General features: G+C 30.5%; 1 protein-coding gene across 2 annotated transcripts in view; it reads left to right on the top strand.

Moving 5' to 3' along the window:
* The first annotated feature begins 23,063 nt into the window (after positions 1-23,063).
* LOC126779452 (uncharacterized) overlaps positions 23,064-25,906 on the top strand; it is a 75,236-nt gene continuing 72,393 nt past the window's right edge. For both annotated transcript variants that reach the window (XM_050503420.1, XM_050503419.1), the window contains exon 1: positions 23,064-23,395. In XM_050503420.1, the coding sequence (XP_050359377.1) occupies positions 23,375-23,395 (21 nt within the window). In that variant the 5' untranslated portion in view covers positions 23,064-23,374. The remainder of the gene's footprint in view (positions 23,396-25,906) is intronic.

Here is a 25,906-nt window from a genome sequence, read left to right as displayed (position 1 = left end):
TAATAATTATGTTTTTGTTTACGGTTTCAGTAAGGATTCACAAGAAACTTTATTAAAGCTCATTTAAGTAACAGACAAACTAACATTCAGTATATGTCGCACTGCTGGACTTAAACCTCCTCGCCCTTTGAGAAGAAGCTTTTCTATTTCATTCATATATACAAATAAATGAGGTTTGTGTATAATATATAGAAAATTAATCTGATTAACCATCGAAGCTTCGTTCATAAAACTCTGGTCCAAAATAGCGATCGATATATTATGATAATAAAACAACTAATTTGGCTTAATACAGCAATAAAATCCAGGCTAAAATTACTTAAATATTTAAAGAAAAAAAAACAACAAAGTAACCTTACTTAAAAACTTTGCTAAGCCGTTTAGTTACACGCTGATTTCTCTTCTTTCTGTCTCTGTCCCACGATTTTATTTTTAATTTTTGCCGTCTACAATAGCGAATATATATTATCATTTTACACATTAGAGGCGGTAATTTACTAATAAATGAGATGCCGTCTTTTGAATGTTACTTAGCGAGTGGTTAGTTAAACAATAATGATAGACAAAGAAGAAGACATTCTTCTTTTAATGTCAAATCTATAATGAAAGAAAGAGAGAAATGTCTGTTTAACGAAACGACCGCGAACGTATATAAGGAAGGTCGTAAAATGTTAGAAAAATCCATGTTTTTGTTCATGTGGTTTTTAAACTGTTATACAAAAATAAAAATAAAATATATTTTTTTTAAAATTATTAATCAATGAATACAAAGGAAATATGTTACAAAGTTTTTTTTTCTTTTCCGTCGTTACGCCATTTTGTTTCCCGCCGCCATCTTTTTTCCACAAACCGACTAGATAGCTCCACATCGACGACATATTGTTTTGATAGCTATTTTCGTAAATTTACAATATTATCTGTGAAATATTTCACAGACAAGAATCTTTTTTGTAGATTTATTATTAGATGTAATATATAAATACTTTTTAGTGTTTTTTTTTTAAAACATTATAATAAAAGGCAAGAGTCGAGTGAGCATCGCATCTACATGACAGCTGTTTTATAATTACGATTTTAATGCGATTAGATTTTAGCTCAGTTAATTTATTGTAAGAAAACATTGGCGGTGGTACTTGCAAGCCCGTCTGGGTAGGTACCACTCACTTATCACATATTCTACCGCTAAACAGCAGTACTTACTATTGTTGTGTTTTAGTTTGAAGGGTGAGTGAGACAAAACTATAGGGGTTGATGGCGTATTGGCGATGTAACGGTAGGAAAAGTTTCTCACGGCGTCAATGTCTAAGGGCTGTGGTGACCACTTACATCAGGCAGACCCGTTATACCCATTATATATATAAAACAATATATATATATATATATTGTTTATTATATAAACAGTAAAATATCATATAAGATAAAAAAGCGTGAAAATAGCATTCGTTGATTTTCATACAAGGTAAATAATAAGAATTTAATTGTATTCAATTAACATGTAATTAATTTGTTGAAAACTTACTTATGAGTGTCGTTTTTTTTTCGGTGGAATCTAAATTGCGAAGCTGTTTTAATTTAAAATTAAATACAATCTCGTATATCGACGACTCCATTGTTCTTGTGAGAGCTTACTTGAATAAAGAACATTTTGTTTTTTTTTTTTTTAAACTAACGTTTTTGCCGAAGGTCCTCTTTTCTTAAACCAAATATGTTCAGTTACCATTAAGCCCTCCGTGTATGTGTTTATCCTCTTAAACGTGAGAGGTCATCTCTCTCTGCATTATATAGTAATTTTATATTATATATAATAGTCAATTCGTAATATTTTTAACTCATATATGTCTGGAATATTTTGCACGGTTTCTAATTCTCACTTATGTTGTTCATTAAAGACCTTCAATTAGTTCTGTAACACCGATTTGTAGTTTTTAGTTCTGAAAGTAGTTTTTGTGGGGGCGAAAACGACGCCGTGGGTAGATAAGGGTTGTAAGAAGGAAAACATCATCATTTATTTCGAAAATATATAAGTAAAGCACATTTAGTAAATTATATTAATAGGTTTTTTATAAAGTCTGCCTTTTATCAAAAACGTATTTTTTTATTTTGTACTTTTAAACGTAATTTTTTTTTAATGCTAATTAATTTCAATTGGTTGAAAAAATCAAGGTGACCGACAGACTATACATCGGTAATTTTTAAACGAATTTAAATACGTAACAATCCTTGCTTATTTTAGATACCTAGATTTTATCTGTGCACAATAATTGTTCGACCGACGCGTTTAACGAAACAAAATGGCGCCAAAATAGAATGTGACAACTCACGCTCTACGAAGCGAAAATGTTTTATTAATTTATCTAATTTCAATACAATATGTATGTTAATACAACATATGTACCTATATATATTTCTATTTGATATATAAAGCTATTATATATGACTGTAAAGATGCAGATGAAACTGAAGTATATATATCACTATATATACAAACTAACACGCAAATTGCATTGGAGTAGTGTGCTGGAATAAGCTCCGAAGTCTTCTTCACAAAAGGTTAATTCGCGAGTCATTGCTTGTATTTTGAAATAAATTGTCGACATCGACTTAATATATGAATATTCGCTTGTCTGTCGTGTGTATCAGCGAAAATAATGAATTCTTTATGTTTTTAAACATTCTATGTTTTATTATTTGTTCTTGTCTTATCTTTAGACATTACAAGATTGAATTAAATGTTCTGTAAACATGAAATTTCTGATATAAGTTTTCTGTCCATTTATTAAAAAAAAATATTGTAAGAAATAAATTGGATTTACTAATATTTTATATTATTTGTATATTGTATTTAATAAATTAATGCGCAGACGCAGTGAAAACGCGAGTTCATAAAAAAATACGTTATTCATATTTCTCTTCTCAAAAATATGAATATATAAGTTAATGAAGAGGAGTCATGAAGAGTCAGGTCGTGGAATGACTGAGGCAGTAAATGAGATAGTTGCTGATAAGTCACATTCTCGGAATCTAAATTTAAACAAAAATTAAACATATCAACATTAAAAGGAGGTTATATACTCAACAGGGTCAAGGTGTATGCCGTAACAGCCTGTGAATGTCCCACTGCTGGGCTAAAGGCCTCCTCTCCTCTTTTTGAGGAGAAGGTTTGGAGCTTATTCCACCACGCTGCTCCAATGCGGGTTGGTAGAATTCACATGTGGCAGAATTTCAGTGAAATTAGACACATGCAGGTTTCCTCACGATGTTTTCCTTCACCGTAAAGCACGAGATGAATTATAATCACAAATTAAGCACATGAAAATTCAGTGGTGCTTGCCCGGGTTTGAACCCACGATCATCGGTTAAGATTTACGCGTTCTTACCACAGGGCCATCTCGGCTTTTTGCTATGTATGGTAAGGTAATATACTAAGGTATATTACCTTATATATAATAATATACTAAGGTGTATGCTACACCATAAATAAGTATTTGCTAGGTAGTACGAGAGAATACTTGAAACCGACTTTTGATTAAGTAGCGTTATCTAAACTAGCATGCTCTTTTCATTTAACCGTGCTAATTGTGTGCTACTAAGCTGATGGAAATATTTTTTTCATTGTTCGCAACTATACATTTTTTATAGGTAGGCGGACGAACAAATTGACCACTTGATGGTGAGTCACCACCGCTCATACACCTGTGTGTAAGAAGTTGTAAGAATTTTTAACCAATCTTTAAATCGCCAATGTGCCACCAACCTTAGGAACCAAGTTAAGCTGGCTCACTCACCCTTCATACCGGACAACAAAACTAAGTGTTCATGTTTAGCGGTAGGATATCTAATGAGTGAGTGGTAGCTACCCAAACCTTACCACCTAGAAAAATCTATCGTATAACTAACTATACTTTCCAAAGTGAAACTGTTTTGCGTGTTATAAACGTTACAAATAGAAACGTTTCACTAAAAATGACCTTGAAATTTTACTCCAGCTGTGTGTCACCGAAGTTTTACTTCGGAAACCTGTTTGAAACTTCGCGGACTGTAATCTTGTCCTGTTTTGACACGATGACATGGTAACCCTTCTAACTGGAACCGAAAGTGCAAAGGAAAACAGCGGGACACGGACCGGCCCATTAGTGTGATTAACAGACATACGGCTCTATGTAATTGTAAATGAAAACTTTACAATCAAAGAACACTTCTATATTTATAACTAAATCGTCTCCCGGCTTCGCATGTGTAGATAAGAACAAACATGTATTTTCGATAGGATTTGCGTAAAATCCGTTCATAGTGAGCGTCTACGTCGGGGAAGCAGTAACTGTGACAAATCAATCGGACGGACAGTTTAGTTTAGGAGATCTCGTGATGAGTGGTACTTCATGGTGGTATATATATATACTAAAAAATAAAATAATAATACTTCATATTTATTACCATATTTGAATAACAATTAAATATACAATAACAATAAAAAAGAAACAATATAGACAACAACACGCAATCCATAAGATTGTCCTGTGGCCTTGTACCAAAAGCGCTGGCACTTCCGTCTCTGAACCGCTAGGCTAACTCTTTAGGCTACGTAAGCTCTATTGGGTCACCAGAAGTGTGGACTATACTTTGAAAAAACTTTGATATTTTTTAGCCAGCCAGCCCAGCCCCGCAATTTCAAACTTGGATAAAAATGTGTATTAGTACTTCAGAATATAAATAAACTAAACTAGAATATAATTCGCGCAAACAACCGAGAATATTTAACAGGAAACGTGCAAGATACTATTTTAATTATCTGTAACATAATATACTAATTAGGAGCAGTAATACTGGCGACAGGACGGTTAGGTTGGCCGGTGAATCGGAGTAATGATTTAACTGGGAAATGTTGCCAGCATTCTTGCCAACAACGCGGTCTCTATTTGTACAAAATACGTTTTTAACGTTTATACATACTTTGACGTTACAAATTATGAAAAATAATTAAAATAATATTATAATAAAATAATATATATGACCTACGTCTATCACTCGTATTTTCTTAAAGATATACATGCATGTGTAATGATATACAAATTCTATATATATAGGTGAGTAATATATGCAAAGAAAATTGACAGGTGCAAGCCGGGGGAGAGTCGCGTGGGGTGGGGGCCTTACAATCACGATAGATAATAAATATGGTGAAAAAATAAATAAATATGAATGAGTTACTTAATGCTCAATCAACGCCGGATGCCAAGACTTACAAGGTCGATCTTGCCGATCAGCCAAAAAATAATATAATCTACCGCTTTTATGGGCCCAAATATCAGTGTCTAGGAGCCTTCGATATTTAATTCCTGTGCTTAACCTATATAGAGAATGATTCTAAGTTTTTTTAACTAAAAATGTATCTACTTCCGTATCGTTTACCAACGAAAAGTTTCTGCAAAGTTTCAGGATGTGTGGAAGTGGCTTATATTATTATTCAGGTGCAAAATAAGACCCGCTCATATTAACTGAACAGGTGAGCTTTAATAAAAGCTTATTATAATCCTACTAATATCATAAATGCAAGGATGGATGTATCTTTGTTTCTCTTTCACACGATGATTAATGAACGGATTTTAAGCCATAAACGTTTTGTTTTAAACTTAAGTTACAATTATATCAAATAATATAAGAAGTATTAACAAAACTTAACCGACAATATATTTCTAAAATCAATTAAAAATATATTACCTAAAGACAAATACAAATAATAAGTGAAATACGAAAAAAAGTAAATTAAAATACCAATCATACTGCATATAAAATTAATAAGCAATAAAATCATTAACAGAATAAAAATTATTTAAAATTTGTACTCAACAACATGTATACCTAATCGACTAAATGTAGAAACAAAATTATCTCATATATAAAAAACAATGGCGTTTTCAAAAAAGGTTTTAAATAAGTACAAAATAAAAAATATATAACGATTTATCATAACATTGTAATTTGTGCAATGTGATGATAATGCCCTGACTGATTTAGGCAACATCAATAAACATGGCTGCTTAATCGTCGGGCATATAAAATGGTGGATTGTCTATTAACGCATAGCTTGAAATTTAACGATCTGCGTTTTGTACATAATAACAGTTTTGTCAAATTCAACCAATCGACCCCGGACTCATTCTAAGTTTTATTAATTTGGCCAATTAAGACCAATTATATATATGTATATACCTTTTATTTTTTTTATAGAATAGGAAGGCGGACGAGCATATGGGCCACCTGATGGTAAGTGGTCACCAACGCTCTTAGACATTGGCATTGTAAGAAATGTCAACCATCGCTTACATATCCAATGCGCCACCAACCTTGGGAACTAAGATTTTATGTCCCTTGTGCCTGTAATTACACTGGCTCACTCACCCTTCAAACCGGAACACAACAATACCAAGTACTGCTGTTTTGCGGGAGAATATCTGATGAGTGGGTGGTACCTACCCAGACGAGCTTGCACAAAGCCCTACCACCAGTAAAACCTTTTAGGATAACATAACATGATAAAAAATATTATTAATTTATTATAAGTATTTTTTTTCACGGATGGTTGATACCATGGCTGTGTGTGCTAGAGCCTAGAGGTATCTTTATATTTTATCATGTTAATGTATAACATTAATTATAATTATAAGCACATTTATGCTTTAAAGTAAATTACTTATAAAAATAAGAAATAAGTTTTAATCTAATACAAAGTTATGCAGTGAGTCAGCAATTAAAGACAATTTCATGAAGATTAAAATTTACGTTTTGCTACTATGACACGGGTTTTGGCGGGAAACTGTGTTGTTATTTTTTTTAATTGTGACATACACGTTGAACTTTTTGTTTATCAAAGGTAGAATATAATATTTAATTTATTCTAAATATCTCAAAAAAAATTAATTCATAATTCGAATTCGTTAAAATTTTTTAAATGAAATATTGATCTTTGTAAAGTAATAAAACTTTTGTTACTCATAAAAATTATCGTAATACGTTATCTGTGTGCGTCGTCTGTTACACGTATAGCACACATTGTGATTTGTTGATCTAAAAGTTAGGGTTGTCATTTATCATAATTCAATATTATTATTTATATTCATTGCTTTTTTTATATCGAATATTTAAATTTTCACAAGGACTGACGTAAACAATAAGAAATAACTAAATAAGATATGAAGCAACTTACATTATTATTTATTTTTTATTTCAATAGAACATTATAATTTTAGATATTAAAATTAAACCTAAAATATTTATTATGTAGATAAACGCAGTGCTGTTTTGTAATAAAATAATTATTATTACTACTTGGAAAAAAAATTTCTTAATTTAATAACTCACAATTCTATTTCAATAGAATTATAAGATGATAAAAAATATTCTTAGACTCAATAACAAAAACATTTTTACGAAATAATGTAATCTTACAAATAGATTAAACTGCTTAAATTATTATAAGTTACACACAGCCCTGACTCACACGTACGCAAACACAAACACATTCAAACAACGGATATATGAAACCGAATGCTTGTCAAACTAAATGGATACGGTTACGAGGGACGTGACGGAATTAAAAAGACATCGATGTATCGATAGTTTTTGTTTTTCTAGAAATGTGTATTCTGGATGGTCGAACAAAGAAAATGTAATAATCATATTGCTTTTGAGTAGCTTAAGAAGAAAATCTATAGCTTTACACCCGGAACAATTTGTCTGTTATAATGAAATGTGCAATATGAATAAATTATAGAAAAAAAACATATAAATTATTATGAAATTATACATAATCTGTCTAATAGTGATAACATTTATATAATTAAATATGATCTGTGACACGATTAACTTCACCTTTATTTTTAAAGTAATTGTTGGAATTATTTGTGATAATTTTTTTTTACTTTAAAATAAAATTGATACAACATTAAAACTTGGTTATACTTATTTATTATATAAAGATATTATTAATAACATATTTTATTTTAAAAATGACTATAATTTCATTTTTGTTTTATTGCAATAAAATTATAAATATAAATTATATCGATATTATCTGTCGATACACGTCAATCCCTACGTGTTAGCGGGGAGAGTCGCGCGAGGTATGCTCGTATTATTATTAGCAGAGTAAAGGTACGGACACAGTGCTGTCATTTTTTCAGACATTTTTTTATTATAGTCACTCGCTAATGTTTACATATTAAAAAAGAATTTTTTTATTTACAATTCGTATTGTTTTTTAATACATTTATTTGTTTAATATAAATAGTATTTATAGTACATATTGATAATGACAGTTTTTGTTGAATATTATTAAATTATTTTTAATTGAAAATTTGATTAAAACTGATTTATTATAAGTAATTTGTTGAAAGAAATACTCAATAACTCCGCACTTATATGACATATGACCAAAAAATCAGCGAATCAGTTAAAATAATACATTTAAAAGGTTTTTCATATGTTAATATAATTGGATAAAAATATATAAAAAAATATTATTTAAATTAAATCATTAATATTTTGATCACGAAGTCTTTATGTGTACAAGCCCTAATGTTTTCAAGGACCGGACATAGAGTAACTAGTGAACAGAGAGTGATTATTATTGTTATTATTAATTTATTTTATTATTTAAAACTTATGTTTTGCTATGATAACATTTTAATATTATATTTATACAGGCTTAATATATTGTTAATGTTTGTTCGTTGAAGTAATTCTTACATTAAAAGTATAACTTTTTCATTGATGTTTTAGCTAGAAATTGTAATTACTAAATAACAGTCTGTACATAGCCCACTTTTGATCTAAGGCCCCTTTGTGTAGATGGTTTTTGATCGCTATTATATCTTAGCTACAGTTATTACTTATAACTAAGCTTCGCATATACATTAAACAAATATTAATAAAGAACAATTAAAACTTAATTTTCATAATAACAACCATAGTTGTAAATAAAAGAACATATTCAATAACCAAAAGAGTACAGTATATATTTCAATGAAAAATAATATTAAATGTATCTATCTAATGTACAGCTACTCTACATCTCATACAAACGTTAGAGGAGTAAGCCAATTTGCTGTACGGAATCATTTCCAGGGTCTCCGAGTTGTATTAAGACTTAATAGATTTGTGTGACCTAACTGTTATCATGTAAACCAAAGCCCCCCAGATGAGGGCCTGTTGATTGATGTTGGATTTTGACGATAGAAAAAATATACTATACTGGCTTAAAAAACTTGAGGCCCCCATTGTCGGGGGGCCTTTTGTAAAATGGGTTTTATTCGCAACTGCACTCGCATATAATGGATTTCAGAACATTATATGATGATATTACTATGTATTGAGTGCCAATACTTCTAGAATGTTTAATAATATCTGGGTGTTATGCACGTGGCTTATGGAGGGGGGGGTGTTCCTTCCCATTAGAAAGCTATAGGTTTAGCAATTTCAAGTTTGTATTATAAATAATCGTGTTAACATATTATTTTACAACTTTAAATTAGTTTTCATCAGTTTTGGAGGGCGAGCAGGGGCTTACTTAAAATATGTTTCATGGTTGTTTCGTCTCAAACTTCATCAAAATCGCTTCAGTAGTTTAGCCGCGAATGCGTAACAGACAAACAGAGTTACTTTCGCATTTATAGATTATTTATTTACGCCTTAATACGGGTAGTATTAAGTATAAATAAGTCGAGACGGCCCAGTGGTGAGAACGCGTGAATATTAACCTATGATCGTGGGTTCAAACCCGGGCAAGCACCTCTGAATTTTCATGCGCTTTATTTCTGTTTATAATTCATCTCGTGCTTTTCGGTGAAGGAAAACATCGTGAGGAAACCTGCATGTGTCTAATTTCATCGAAATTCTGCCACATGTGTATTCCACCAACCCGCATTGGAGCAGCGTGGTGTAATAAGTTCCAAATCTTCTCCCCAAAAAGGGAGAGGAGGCCTTAGCCCAGCAGTGGGACATTTACAGACTATTACTTAAGGGTACGCCCTTCAGAGTGAGCTGTCATACGACTATTATATTTATTAAATACTCCAACAGCTTATATATAATATAATTACATAACATATTATTTAAATCGATTCTCAGGCGAGACAGTGGTTAGTACGTGAATCTCTACCGATGGTCCCGAGTTCAAAACCGAGCAAGCAATGAATTATGCGCTTTTGAGCTTATAAACCATCTTGTGCTTGGTATAAATATTGTGAGAAATCGAGTTTTTTATATATAAAAAATACTTATTTTTCAACCAAATAATATAAAGGAGTCTTATTTATTTATAGTAGTAAATCAATATATTGCAGTTGGTGGTAGGGCTTTGTGCAAGCTCGTTTGGGTAGGTACCACCCACTTATCAGATATTCTACCGCCAAACAGCAGTACTTACTATTGTTTTGTTCCGGTTTGAAGGGTGAGTGAGTCAATGTAAACAGGTACAAGGGACATAACATCTTCGTTCCCAAGGTTGGTGGCGCATTGACTATGTAAGCGATGGTTGACATTTTTACAATGGCAATCAATGTCTAAGGGCATTGGTGACAACTTACCATCATGGCCCTTATGCCCGTCCGCCTATAAAAAAGTAACCTTTTATTAATGACATCGGATTTGAACCCAGGATACCACCAACGAGGCAGTCAAATTACATGCATATATGATAAACCATTACAATTATTGATATTTATAATATTAAAGTCAACAAACACACTTTACGCACACATTTTATTCCTATATTTATATACCTTATGTATTAACGCTTATGTATTGATAGACGCGTACGCCTGTCCAAGGTCGTCTGCGCATGCGCATTATTCTATTCAATCAAATGATCATAAAATGTAAATGAATTTCTAATTGCGAAATGTATCTTTGTACTGTCTCTCAGTCTTTGTCTTTTATTTGGTGGGTCTGAGTTTCTGGTCGGTTATTCTCGGTAGAAACTTTCTTCTGAAACTCTGTCTGCTTGTTACGTTGACGTACTGACTTGACTGCGTACTGTTGAACTACGGAATCGATTTTGATGAAATTTGTTTTGAAGTAAGTTTGAATACCCCAGGAAGGAAACATGCCTCTTGTTCATAGGTATGAACCCCCCTTTTTTATCGCTGGAAAATTGCGTTACGCGTTTCCCCCACAGGAACAGTGGGAGGGTGTGTGGGGCTCGCCGGTGTCCAAGGCAATGAGTGCGCCCCGAACATCGGAATACCCAATAAAAAACCAGCGGTACCCTTTCCGTCTTAACGTGGAGCGCCACGGGATCGCTTGAACATGCTACCGTGAAGGGGTCATCAGGCCTGGTCAGTCTGTACTAATATAACAAAGCAAAGCGTCAACTTGATTAAGTTTTTGATTTACATAAAAACTCAATTTTCGATGACAAAATACATAACTTAACATTGTTCGTATATATTGTTTAACATTGTATAAATACTAGTTACCCTTCTTGACTTCGTTCGCGTATAATTCATACAAAAGTTACCCCTCCCAATTGCCCCCAAATAAAGTTGAAATTTTCTAAATTTTTTTCTAATGTATGCTTTTGTTATAAAGTACACCTGCGTTACATTTTTCAGCTCTCAAGACTTGTAGGTTTGCGTGTGTTGACAGTCAGCCAAGAGAAACGATTTTATAACTATAGATAACACTTAAAGGGCACACGTATCAAAAATGTAAATTGCTGGTCCAATTTTGATAAAACTTTAAATCATTTCAATGTACTTTTTTTTGTTTTTTTTTTTTTTGTAATTAGTAATCAAAATAGTTAATGATTAATTTAATTATGTTGAGAAACAAACAATTATTATATACTACATATTAAATAAAATATTTATTTAATTATAATGGTTCAAGTGATCATAGTTGAAGTTTTTTTGTAGTTTTAACTACGAAGCTCTGAACTTTATAGAGCTATGTAAATTCAGACACGGCAAACTAATTTTTTTTGTTTTTATTTTTTAAAATACACGTAAATTTTTTAAGTTTTCGTTAATGATTTTGATAAATTAGTAATAAAGTCTCAAATAACACAGTAATTGCAGTAATTTTTGATGTGAATCCATTTTTATTGTTGATTGATTTATATTTATTTAACATAACGTTAAAGATGCTTAGAAGCTATTTTATCGTTCAAAATTATGTTTATTCGAAATAAACAAAAATACCAATAAGATTGTAAAATAATTAAGGAAATATTAAATATACCTTATTGAAATAAAGCATTGATAATAAATAATGAAGCAAAAAATTTGTATGTAAATTACATATAACAATGGCAAAATTATGAAATAAAATAATATTTAAAAATAATTGCATTTTTAAAATTTTAATTGTCACGTCTATTAAATATATTAATCTGCATTCATATACGCGAGTGTTTACGAACGAAGGCTTATCTAGGTCTGTGTGTGTTACGTTGGAAAAATATAGATAAGACTTGAATATTATTATTAACTTTAATAAAATATTTTGTATTATTCGAATGTTAATCATTTTTGAACTTTAATTATACGTTTTTTTTTTTAATTATTAATACACTAAGACTAAATATATTGTTAATTAAATGCCTGTTTTTTTAATCGTGCGATGAATATCTTTAGTAAAGTTGAAGTAGTTATAGTTTTTTTTAGTTAATTAATATAATACTAATCAAATCATTTCCTCGCCATCTACTTATATCACGTTTATAATTCATAAAAATAAAAAGTAGATCCATGAATAATATATTTTTTTTTTTACAATTACTTGAATTAAATAAGCAATTAAAATAAATTAAGCCTTATCACTTTAATCTAGCGCTAAAGAGGAAAGACATTCCGGTTTCATATGACTACAAGAGACGCACACTTACATAAAATTTATAGCTATAACGCACACATTCTAAAATTTTGAACGTGGAACTTGAAACATCACCATTTCAACAATTCATACATTCAACATTGAATCTTATTTTTATAAAAATAAGATTCAAAATCTATTTTAAGGAACGAAAAAATAACTTTGTATACACTCGAAACGTTTTTAAATAAACATTCTGTGTCGAAATTTATCATACAAAAATGAACACAGTGCGACACGGTGTCGATCGAGTCGCCAAATCGAATTCAACGTCACGTTCTTTCGTATTCCAACTGATGTGCCTGTGTGTAAAATTTCAGGGAGTTTCGGACACGGTGTAAGCTTTAGTGTGTTCGTTAGTTGGTTGGAATAGAAATGTATATGTATACAGAGTAGTTACGACATGCAGCGTTGGCATACACACAATATTGACCTGCTAGGTGAAGAGGCTGATATGTTTTGATACTTGATGTATTAAAATTTTAAATAATATTAATATGTTTTATTTAACATTATAGATCTCTTTTGTGAGACATTTTTTTTAATATGTACATCGTTTCTTTTCAAATAATATATTACAGGAAAATATATATGTATTTATAAATTAATTATAATAATTAAATTAAAAGTATATAATGAGTATATTTTACACAAGATTTTTTGTAATTCCACAGATAATATCATATTTTGATTTTTCATATTTTACGTGTTTTAAATTAATTTTATTCCCATCTTGATAATTATACAATTTATATAATATTTATATATTAGTTCAATTAAACCATTCGATTACTTTTCATTAATAACAGCTTAATTTGATATTTTACAACAAATTAATTTAAAGTTTTATTTTAAATAATAAAAATATTATATTAGCAAGTATCAACGGCTCACGTTCCCGCTACACTCAATTTTCCGATTTAGCGCTAAACGTGGCCGCCATGAATTATATATTTTTTGTTTCATAAACTCGAACGCTAGTTCGATGCTACGGCTTTACTTCGATATTCGAATATTTAAAAGTGGAACTTTATTTAAATATTCAAATATAAGTTTTAATAAAATATTTTGTGTATTATAATTTTTTTTTGTCATTTTAAAGATTTATTCGAAATAAAATGGCAAAGATTCAAATGTATACGGCCATACGAAATTATTTTATATCGATTACTTAATATATTTTTTTATCTTTAATTAATATAAAAAAAAGATATTTAAATGCAAAACGCTGTATTATCATGAAGTATAATCTTCTACACTGTCATATCCAGCAAGTTTTATGTACATAATATATATGAATAAATAATGAGCACATTTGTAATGCCTGAATGAAAAACTATTATACCATACTTATATACTTTATTACCAGAAGATGTGGCGCGTCATGGAGGTCTTAGTATATAATATTATTATATATCTAGGTAGACGCCTCGTAGTTTCATCCGTTTTAAAATTTGACTATTGACGTTATAAGCGTGAAAAAAATATTAACAAAACATTTATATACAATATATAATGTATTTAAACATTGAGGACTTATGTTAATATATACAAATGAAATAACAATGTACAAATTATAAAGTTGAATCACAATTGCAGTTCCGATCCTCGGGGCGAAAAATTAACTAGGGGACCAATTCTACTAATATGTAGGTATTACGATCCCGATTCAATTCCGATCCAACTTTGACTTTTCTATATTTATTTTTATCGGAACCGAACCGATATGATGTTGACATATACCGTTGTGCCAAAATCAAACTTAATTGTTAACTTTTATGCCGATAATTAAATTAAACAAAAGGAAAACGGACAACGGCAACGGTCACGCTTCGATTCGATTGCGATAAAGTGACAATTTGTTAGTGGAATTCGTCTCCAGCCGTCTTGTCAGCAGTTGGAGGCAATCAGATGTGTTTAGGTTTTGGAATTATATATAATATAATGATATTTATGTTTTTATTAAGCCAACGTTATATATTACGGAAAAATATTGAAGCAAAATATATAACAATTATAGATAAACTTGACATTCAAAAAATAAAATATTCTCTAATTGACGAAAAACTAAAAAAAAAAACAACCTTAACTTAAGTAACAAAATAAATAACCAAAGTAAATTATAATTAAAATCTTAAATTTTTGAAATTTCTTTATTAATAATAAGATTATTGGAGCAATTGAAATGAAGAATATCACCCGTAATTACACTGGGTCGCTCACCCTTCGAGAATATAACAGAATTAATTGTTATTCGGTGATTTTCCTATATCTCCTAAACCGATTGACATGTAACTTTCATATTGTAATAAGTATAGTTACAAGATTTCCAACGCCATATAGCATGTTTATATGTTGTATATATATAGAGATACAAACGTAGTTGGATATGATATTTGACATTTCAAAGCGAACGTTGCCAAAACTAGAGATTTACGAAAAGTTTTCAACTCGGATTTGTAAGTCTAGTAATTGTCTACAGAAAAGCTTGGAGAGCGTTTATTTTAATAGGTGTTTAAAAATTTTGGATATAAGCAACGATAAATATTCACGTAAAACCATATTTTAGTATTAATATATATATATTTAAAGTATAGGTAGGCAGACGAGCATGTGGGCCACTTGATGGTTTGTCACCAACGCCCTTAGACATTGGCATTGTAAGAAATGTTAACCATCGCTTACATCATCAATGATGTCATGTCCCTTGTGCCTGTAACTACACTGGCTCACTCACCCTTGAAACCGCAACACAAAAATACCAAATACTGCTGTTTTGCGGTAGAATATCTGATGAGTGGGTGGTACCAACACAGACGAGCTTGCACAAAGCCCTACCACCAGTAATATCTGACAAATGAACACACGGAATGAACAACAATGAATTAAAAGTAAATAAATTGATCATATGTGTTCGGTACATATATATATATATATATATATATATATATATATATATATATATATATATATATATATATGTATGACAAAGTAATAAAAAATGAAATTATGTAAAAGTTTTACATAATATTTATTATTTAAACTAAAATCACGAGAAATAATGTTTGATGACGTCATAATACATACGTCACAATAAATCTACGTTACGAATGGATAAATATATAATTATTATCAAAAATGTATATAGTTCTAAGAATAGCTTTATTAAAGTCAGGTCGAAGTGATGTGCGAGCGAGACGGCGTTACACGGGGCGAGCGAGACAGGCGGAGAGTTAAATATGATACGTTAGAAAGAGACAGGGATATAATTAAAACTTTCGTCGCGTAGGATTTCTGAGGGAAAGGATGGGTGGGAACAGAGAGTGCTGTGGAAACGATTTTTTTTTTTTTGGTATATTTTATTTAAAAGTCAAATATAATGTATATTTACGATTTAAATAAGTATATAGATCAATATTAAAAATAGCAAATATACAAACCATAAAATGGCAAGAATGCATTATTGCATTGCTACTGCTGGGTTTCAATTGCAAGCGGAGCACATATTTCATTTGAGGAGTTGAAATTAGATATTAATGTTTGAGCTGTCTATTAACACAAGCTGTACACTTAATCGGAAGTGTTAATGAGAATATTAATATAGGAATAACTTACAATTATTAAAAAAAAAAAAATTGTTGGAATAGTGCACACACACTTGTGCACTTTTATAAAACCGCATCAAGTCAGGACACGTTTTTAAGCTTGCTACATCACTACTGTTGGCATTTAATTGATTACCTGTATTGGTCGGTTGGATATAACTGGTAGTAACATCACGTCTGGCCATTAACTGTCATTATGGAAGAGGACAACTGTCATGGTAGCGGTTTATTAAGAAATGGAGGAACTAACGAATTAATTACGAGATGGATGGCATGGTTGGTGGATGCTTGCCTTTCAAGCCGAAGGTTGTGGGTCCGATTCCCACCCAGGACAGATATTTATGTGCATGAACATGTCTGTTTGTCCTGAGTCTGGGTGTAATTATCTATATAAGTATGTATTTACAAAAGAAAAGTAGTATATGTAGTATATCAGTTGTCTGGTTTCCATAGTACGAGCTCTGCTTAGTGCGGGATCAGATGGCCGTGTGTGAAAAATGTTCAATGATATTAAAAAAATATTAAAAAATAAAAAAAAAATTGCATTAAGATTATATCGGAGAATAAATAACGTTATATTGACAACGGGGTCTTATTTCTGACCAACTTAAACTACCATATTATTACTACGTATAAATAATATTTTAAGTTAAAATTTCATCGATTTATGTAATAAATAATCTTCGCAAATCCTCAAGTGACAATGAACGCCCTTGCCCAATTACTTGGTAGTATTAAGCCATTGTAAGGAATTAGCCAAATATAAAAAATATAAACCGGTTAATTGTTAAAGTATTTTTAAATTTATTTTTGTTCGACAAATAATTCGTTGTCTAAAATGTTAATACATTATTTGAAACAATTTTCATTGAAGATATTCAATAAAAATATGAATCAATTGCTTCTTATTAAACGATCAATTGTTATTTTTTATCTGTAGCAGTGTTTATTAAAACTAAATAAATTATGGTGGATTATTTAAAATAGAATTTAAATTACATTTTCATATATTACTTACATAATATTTATTATGTTAAAATTAAAAGCTAACGAAGTCAACTCCACAACTCGCTCTGTTCCAGCAGAATGTATTTCAATGAATTCTCTTTCTACCCTCTTTTAACCGATTACGTCGCAAAAGGGATTGTATTCGTGTTTACGTGTGACTTGTGTTATATATTGTAATAATAATTTTAAAAATATTATTTATATTTATTATATTTTTATTAGTATATATTCAAAACTTTACGTAAATAATCATTATGTAATTAAAATATTAAATAAACAAAATGATGTTTGAAAGCACATGAAAATTCAGTGGTGCTTGCCCGGGTTTGAACCCACGATCATCGGTTAAGATTCACGCGTTCTTACCACTAAGCCATCTCGGCTTTATCCCTCAGTTGGGTTAATATTTATTATTACTATAATATGTATATTTCAAATATTAAATTTAAAGTGTTTTTTAACAACCCAAAAATGGAGTGGAATGTTGACATTCGTATTATATATAAAGATTGCCTCGTTGGTCTACTACTTGGAAGGCCGCAGACCCGGAGGCCCTGGGTTCAATTCCCAGGTCGGGCCAATAAAAAGTTATTGGTATTTTCTGTCCGAAAATTCTCAGTAGCAGCTCGGAGTCTGGAAGTTGGAAGTGAGCACACTCCCGTGCCTCGGAAAGCTTTCCGGTCGTGTCGGATTGCCGTCCCATCGGATTATGAGTTAGATACGGTGGGCTGTGTGGTGCGACAGGCAGTCATTTAATTATTTTAATAATAATAATATATTTAATTATTCAAGCAACAAGGCCCATACTTTTGGTACAAAACATAACATGCATTAATTATTGGAATCACAATCACACATTTTATTAAGCAGGTGTACTTAATTCGTGTTTATAAAAGTCTGCGTGTTTCAGCAGCGTGGTGAAGCTCGCCTCACCTTTTTAAGAAGAGGCCTTAGCCTTGCTCTCTTACTTTTTTAATTATTGATGTGTAAGCAGCTTGCGCTCGGTAACCCGTAACTTACTGAGACTTCGAGCGTCAGATGACGTCAGCGTAAGATTTCCAGCGTCAGATGACGTCAGCGTAAGATTTCGAGCGTCAGATGACGTCAGCATAAAATTTCGACCGTCAGATGACGTCAGCGTAGGATTTCGAGCGTCAGATGACGTCAGCGTAGGATTTCGAGCGTCAGATGACGTTAGCGTAAGATTTCGAGCGTCAGATGACGTCAGCGTAATATTTGTTATTGTAAGTGCGTTAATGTAATTAAACATCAATTATCTTGGCACAGCAATTTTTTTACGCAATAACGCAAAGGATATAATTACTTTATATGTATAAGTGTATATGTGTGTTTAAATATATTGCAATATTACATATCGACCAGTGTATTCGTACGCCATATTCATTTGAAAGAAGCAAGTCGTGTTACAGTCTGCGTGATCACACGGGGTTGTTTTTTTATGTTCTTTATTTAATTTGAAATTTAACTATAACAATCTTTACTTTGTATGTTTCTTATAATTAAAAAAAAATGTAACGAAATCACAACTTGTCAATTCGACTTCAGAATTGTAAATGACAGGAATTGCTTCGTTATAGTCTTTTCATCTTGAGTTTTAGGATTCTGGAAATGTCCATAGCCTTGGCTGAGATCTGAGGAACCTTACAAGTTACTGTGTCAAGAAATAGCAGCTTAACGTGTTTCCGGTTTAAATAGTGATGAAGTACAAGAGACATTACATCTTACTGGTGGTAGGGCTTTGTGCAAGCTCGTCTGGGTAGGTACCACCCACTCATCAGATATTCTACTGCAAAACAGCAGTACTTGGTATTGTTGTGTTCCGGTTTCAAGGGCGAGTGAGCCAGTGTAATTACAGGCACAAGGGACATAACATCTTAGTTCCCAAGGTTGGTGGCGCATTGGTGATGTAAGCGATGGTTAACATTTCTTACAATGCCAATGTCTATGGGCGTTGGTGACCACTTACCATCGGGTGGCCTATATGCTCGTCCGCCTTCCTATTTTATAAAAAAAAATGGTTGATGGCGCATTGACAAATGTATAATCCAAATTTGTCGTGTGTGAACTACTGGGGCAGAGCTAGTTAAGACGTGCTTTGTATAAATCATCATATTATCACATTCGATAATATATTATCATGTTTTTGTGATAAATAGTATACGTATAAAATGATAATTATGTAATTATGATTAAAGTATATATATTCAAATATTTCTTAAAAGTACTTGCTTCATATAACTGGTTAGGCAATCCACAAGATAAGTTATCCTTAACATTAGACATTACAACCTAAGAACTATCAAACTTGGGCTCTAAGATATGAGATATATGTTGCAAGAAATTACACTGAGTCACTCACCATTCGAATCGTTCTGGAATACTTTGTTAGGGTATATTGATTCCACGTGCAAGAACTGATACCGGACTTGCTGAAGTCTACCACCAGTGTCCTATCCCTTCCGTTTGTATTAAAATGTGATTTTTTTCTCGTTTCTTGTTCTATCCTTCCAAGAGCAACAGTAGTATTCAATATATATATATATATATTTTTTTTTTTTTCAACCCTAGGTCTTATTAATAACTGAAATATTATGGATTAAAAATCCTAATCATAACTCAATATGCCTGTTCGTGTCTGTTTGTTTGACTTTTGTCATTTACTCAACCGATTATTATGTAACTTTGCATATATGTCACGAGTATAGAAAAGGACATGGGGGGGACATGACACGCCCTTCTCACTAGTACTGAACATAAAACGACTATCTATTTATAATAAAAACAATTATAACAATAACAGAGCAGATTTAACTTTAAATTGTTTTTGTTGTGTTTTAAATAAAAAACGTGAAGTGTGAATCGATCGCACCGCATTCGTTTTGTCGAAATTGCTGTTAAGGACGAGCACACGTTGGTACGTTTGTTTGTTCCGTATTTATTATTTGCCAACACAAATTTTAGTTACTTATAGTTTTGTTTTTTTTTTGTTGTTGTTGTTGTTATATTGTCGTTGTTGTATGAATATTGTTTATTTAAAATGTTAATTACTTTAACTGACTACTTGAGTCTTTATCAGAAATTAATGAATCAATTTAATTGAAGAGATTAAGTGGCTGTAATTTTTTGCTTTGTCGTATTTTACTTGTTATGAATATTGAAGTATTATTAAAGTATATATTTATTTATAAAAGTTACATCAAAATTATTAAATAACATTTAAAAGAAAAAAATCGTAATGTAAAAAAAAAAAGAATAATTTACATCTTTGCCTAGTGTCTTTCAAATATAGAAGGTTTTGGGAATTAATCAATCTTTCATTATAACGCAATCTGTGCACACGTTATAAACATTCGCGTTCTTTATTTAAAAAAAGCGAACAAATTCCCAACATTAGTCAAATCCTTATCGCTTAAAATTCAAACATCGAATCTGACGTCACGACTTTTTTTTAATTTTTTATGTTTTTTTTTTTCACAAAATGTACCCTAGTTTTGATGCAGACCCATTCTATACATTTGTGTAAGTGATAATAAGAATTATGTTACGATTGAAAAGGAACTCTATTTACTTTCAGCTAAAGTAGATTTTCATATAATTTTTATCCATAGATTATTTGAAAACGAATACATTGTCAATGTGTGCGTAATACCGGAACACATTAGGTGATTTTATTATTGAATATTTTTACACTATTAGTAGATATTAGGAAAATAGTGCTATCTCTTTTTAACATCATAATTTAGAAAGAGATGCTAACATTTTAATTATATTAATTACTGGCGATGAAAAAAAAAACAAAACAGAATAACTTTAAAGTAAAACTTTTGTATGTAATTATATTAATTAAAAAGTCACATATAAGCCTTTAGAAAACAATTTCGCCGTCGTCGTGAATAACGACAGCAAAAAACTTAAGATAATATAAATAATTTCCAGGTAAAATAACTTTTAATTTGGATATCTTTATTTGCAACAATGAAGTCTTGAAGTCGTTCTCACGTGGACATTCCTTCTTGGAATTAATTGACGATAATAGTAAAAACAATTAAATGGTTTTTATATACATCGAGTCGAATGAATTACGTTTAATAATATGTTACGTTTATATAATTGGCTTATTTTTGTATTAAAATTTAACTTCTACGGTCGTTCTTATATATATATATATATATATATATATGTTGTTTAGCGGCTGTTAAACAATCCTGTGTCTCATTCCATCGAATGACAAATCAATAATGACAGAAAGAGAAATCAGTGTTAAACTAAATAATCACTAAACAATGTTTCTAAGTAATGCCTCTGTTTAATAAAAATCTTTATATTAAAAATTATTCAAAACCTTAATTTAGATTAATATATATAGATATGTAAGTAATAAAAACATTAAATTTTGATAAATAATTAAATTAATTAATAATAAACAAGCCGAGTCGCGATAATAATCTTGTATAATTTCAAGAATTTTAAATTCAACAAATAAGTAGAATTGACATAGTGTGTATATATACATGTGTATGAGTTAGGATTGTAAAGTTTCGTTCATAATGGAGATTATTATTATTATTCTATAATATTAAATTATTTTATTTACACTTTTATATAATTTTTATCAAATGAATTATATTTATGCATCTTAAATATTATTTATATAGCGCTATATATGATATTATGAAAAACTTTGTTAATATAAAAAAGTAGTGCTGAATTTTTTTTTTTAAATTGATGAAACAATTGTTGAAAATAAATATTTAAATTTTGTTGTCTATTCTGATCTATTGGACAAAGAACCTGTGACAAACAGTTATTTAATTTCAAATAATTTCGTGACTTAAATCGATATTATTTTAAATAACATTCGACAAAAAATTAAAAATAATTAATCTATTAAAATACAGTTTATTGTACTCTCGACTTTATGTTGTTGAGATGTTAGGGTTGTCAGGTCACGTCTTAAAAATATTAATTTAATTTTTATTATAATTATTATTACCTATGAAATTTTAGTGTTCATTTTTAAACCTCGATTAATGGCCTCTTTGTGCAAACCTATGTAGGGACCACCTTCTTAACACTGGTGGGTCCCTTATCTACCTATTTCAAATAAAAAAAAAATTAAAAAAAACTTCATGTTGACATTGCATTATTATGAATTGATATAATTTAATATATTCCGTAATTGTGTTTAATTTATATTAACGCAATAGGCTAGGCACTAGAATTAAAATATGATGACGTCATTAAAGTTATTACACTTATACCTACCTTCCATGACAATACTAAAATGTATAATAAATCAGACTATTATTGATTTCTCAATAACCAAATAAATGCAATGGGACGCCTACAGCTTATAACTTTGATTTTTTTTAATTATTTTATGTATCGATGGTTGTAAATTACGTAAGAGCTACGAGATAGATAGATTACATTATAAAAAAATATATACATATATATTAATTAATTGTTAATAAATTAATAAAACAAATTATTCCGCAGCCCTATCGCGCGCGTGTGAGAGGGTAAGAAGTATAACACAGATACGGCCCGACCGTCGAACGGAACGGTCGTGTGACGTCATTATTCCCGCGCTTTTTTTTTTTCTTTCAAAAAAATGTTCACGAGCGCCATGTTGTCACATTTTTATTGACATTAATTTAAATGTTTTAACAATATTTTTTATGTTATTATTGTTGTCGCGTCGTGTTTAATTGTTGCGATTGTTTTTTATAATTATAATTGTTTGTGTTTTAATTTAGTTTAAAATTAGTTATATATGATATAAGTGAAAATGTTTTGTGTATTGAAATTTTTCGTACCAACTTAACGAAATGTGGGTGTCGAGTTTTGTGTGATTGGATTTATTTACTATGGAGAAACCGTCTTATAAGGTAATTTAAATTATATAAATGCCTAATTAGCCTTCGATGTGATTTCAATATTGATTGAACTTTAAACTGGCCATGTTTTATTTGTTATGTTTTTTTAAAGTGTTCTTAATTCAAATTATAATATTAAAAGATTCATGCGTTTACGTGGTGACGTCAGCCATTGTTCTCTTTATGTTAAATTGTTACCAAGTTTAATCACAGATAATATTTTTTTAATTAGAATTGGATCGAAGTGTTATTAGTGAGTCCAACCCTGCCTCTGTGCGCCATATCAGCGAATGCTAGTGTTGTACTTGTCCTTATTCGGAAATATCGATATCGATTTTTTTTCGCATGCATTAAATTATAACTAGTGATGTTCTTAATTGCATATATTTTTTATCGAGTTTAAAAATAACCGAATTACTTATAGACAATTAATCATGTTACTTTGTTGTGATAATATTTACATGTTTTCTTTAATTAAGGCTCCTTTCGGATGTAGCATCTTAATGTTACAGTGTAAATATACCCTTACATAGTACATTAAACTGAATCAGAACGTCTATTTATAAATAGCAACTCACGACTCGTACCAGAAGTTTATGATCGTTTAATGAATTTTATGATTGAATTGTTCACATATAAAAAACTAACAATTATATACTTTAATAGTTCATATTGGAATCTATCAAAGTTTTATCGGAATCTGTGTAGGCGGGGCACGTGGAGATAATAATAATACATTTTGTTTGACATAATAACTATTATCAATGATATATAATTGAGATAATTGAATCGAAGACGTTTCGATTATTGCTTAAATGTTTTTAGATTTTTAACCGACTTACAAGAGGCTAGCATATCGTCTGGTGCGTTTGATTGTTTGCAGAAACTATACGACCCATTGTTATATATTAAAGGTACTCATGGTGATCTTAGATAGATCTCATATGTTATATTATCCTTTTTATTGATTGTAAAAATCAATTTCTTATGTACAATATTATGTAGAGTATACGACGAATGTTCCCTAAGCTGTTTGTGATATGACGCATTTGTTGTCAAAATTCACATAATGCGATTTGTATGACATTTTCTATTTATTTTGAATTTGTGTATTCAATTGTTAGTTCTTATTAAATATATATATAATTAATAAGGTATTCTAGTAGAACTGACGGTTGAAACAATATGTCTGTTATATATATATATATATATATATATAAAATAGATAGATTGTAACAGTTTAAATAAAACTTACGTAAATACATTACGTGACGTCACGCACACTCGTGCCATCTCTTTCTAAATTTATCGTGAGTTTCTTTGGAATGGTAATGAGTTAAATTTAACTGTTAATGTTAATACCAGGTGAGTTTATATGTTTCAATATAACTATTATATTGAATCGTTATAATATTTTTTTTTTCTTTCATTGTTTTACTTATAAATGTATTTAGCGAGTAAATTGTAAACACAGATTTATCTCTTTCTATCATTATTGATTTGACATTCGAAAGAAGAATACAGCATTGTTTACCTAATCACCCAATATTTAAATATAAACCCTTTGGGATAGCAATTTACCGTCTATGTTTAATTGAACACAATACAATAGTATTTGTTATGGCTACAGGTATGTGTGATGGTTCAGTGGTTAGAACAAACCTAACCTCAAAAGGAAAGTTGTCACGCTGTGTGACATTCACGTCGTAACCAGCTTTTGTAAACCACGTGGTTCCTGTTTAGCCTCTTACAACGCTACCCCCCCCCCCCATATATTCAAGTAAGACATATTTTATTCCCCATAAGGCCCGAGAGAATATTCGTGTTTCTCAATTACAATATATCTGTTATCTATATGTGTGTGTACCATTTTTGGTGTCACGTGACATTGCCCCCCGCCTCGACCTCATTATAGCTTTTTACCTAGTCCTTCACTATTACAGCTTATCATGTTCTCAAGTAACCAAGTTATTAAGATCGTTTCTTAACACAGACGTCTTTGTCTCAGAGGATTTGTTTGTCCTTTTTTTTTGTTTCATTTCATTCGAACCGTTAACTTTGTTCTCAATTATTCGGTACTTTTATGCATAATTATAGTACAAAGCACGTAAGGCCGTTGGTCCTTAACTCTTACCGGTCGTGTTGGATTATGAGAGTTAGGGAATAGAGTGCACCTGTGTTTGCGCACACACTTGTGCACTATAATATGTCCTGCGCATGTGCTTATGTCCTGCGCAGATTTAATCTCTCTTTAGTTTGGCCGCTGTAGCTGAAATCGGTCAAGAGGATATCATCATTATAGTACAAGGGTTATATATTGCGTGGTTCCTATTTACATTACAAACATAAGTATATAATGCGGAAAATAAAATACATAACTACATAGATCTACAACTGACAATAAATCTTAAATTAATTATTATCTTTTAATGAAACGATATTGTCTTCGGCTTATGTGTAATTATAAATATGTTACATCAATATGATTTTTATAAATTGAACCCTACGCCCATTTAATAAAGC

Source organism: Nymphalis io, chromosome 29 (assembly GCF_905147045.1).
Source record: "Nymphalis io chromosome 29, ilAglIoxx1.1, whole genome shotgun sequence".
In the NCBI taxonomy this organism is placed as follows: Eukaryota; Metazoa; Arthropoda; class Insecta; order Lepidoptera; family Nymphalidae; genus Nymphalis; species Nymphalis io.
This window is presented reverse-complemented; position numbering and strand designations above follow the sequence as displayed.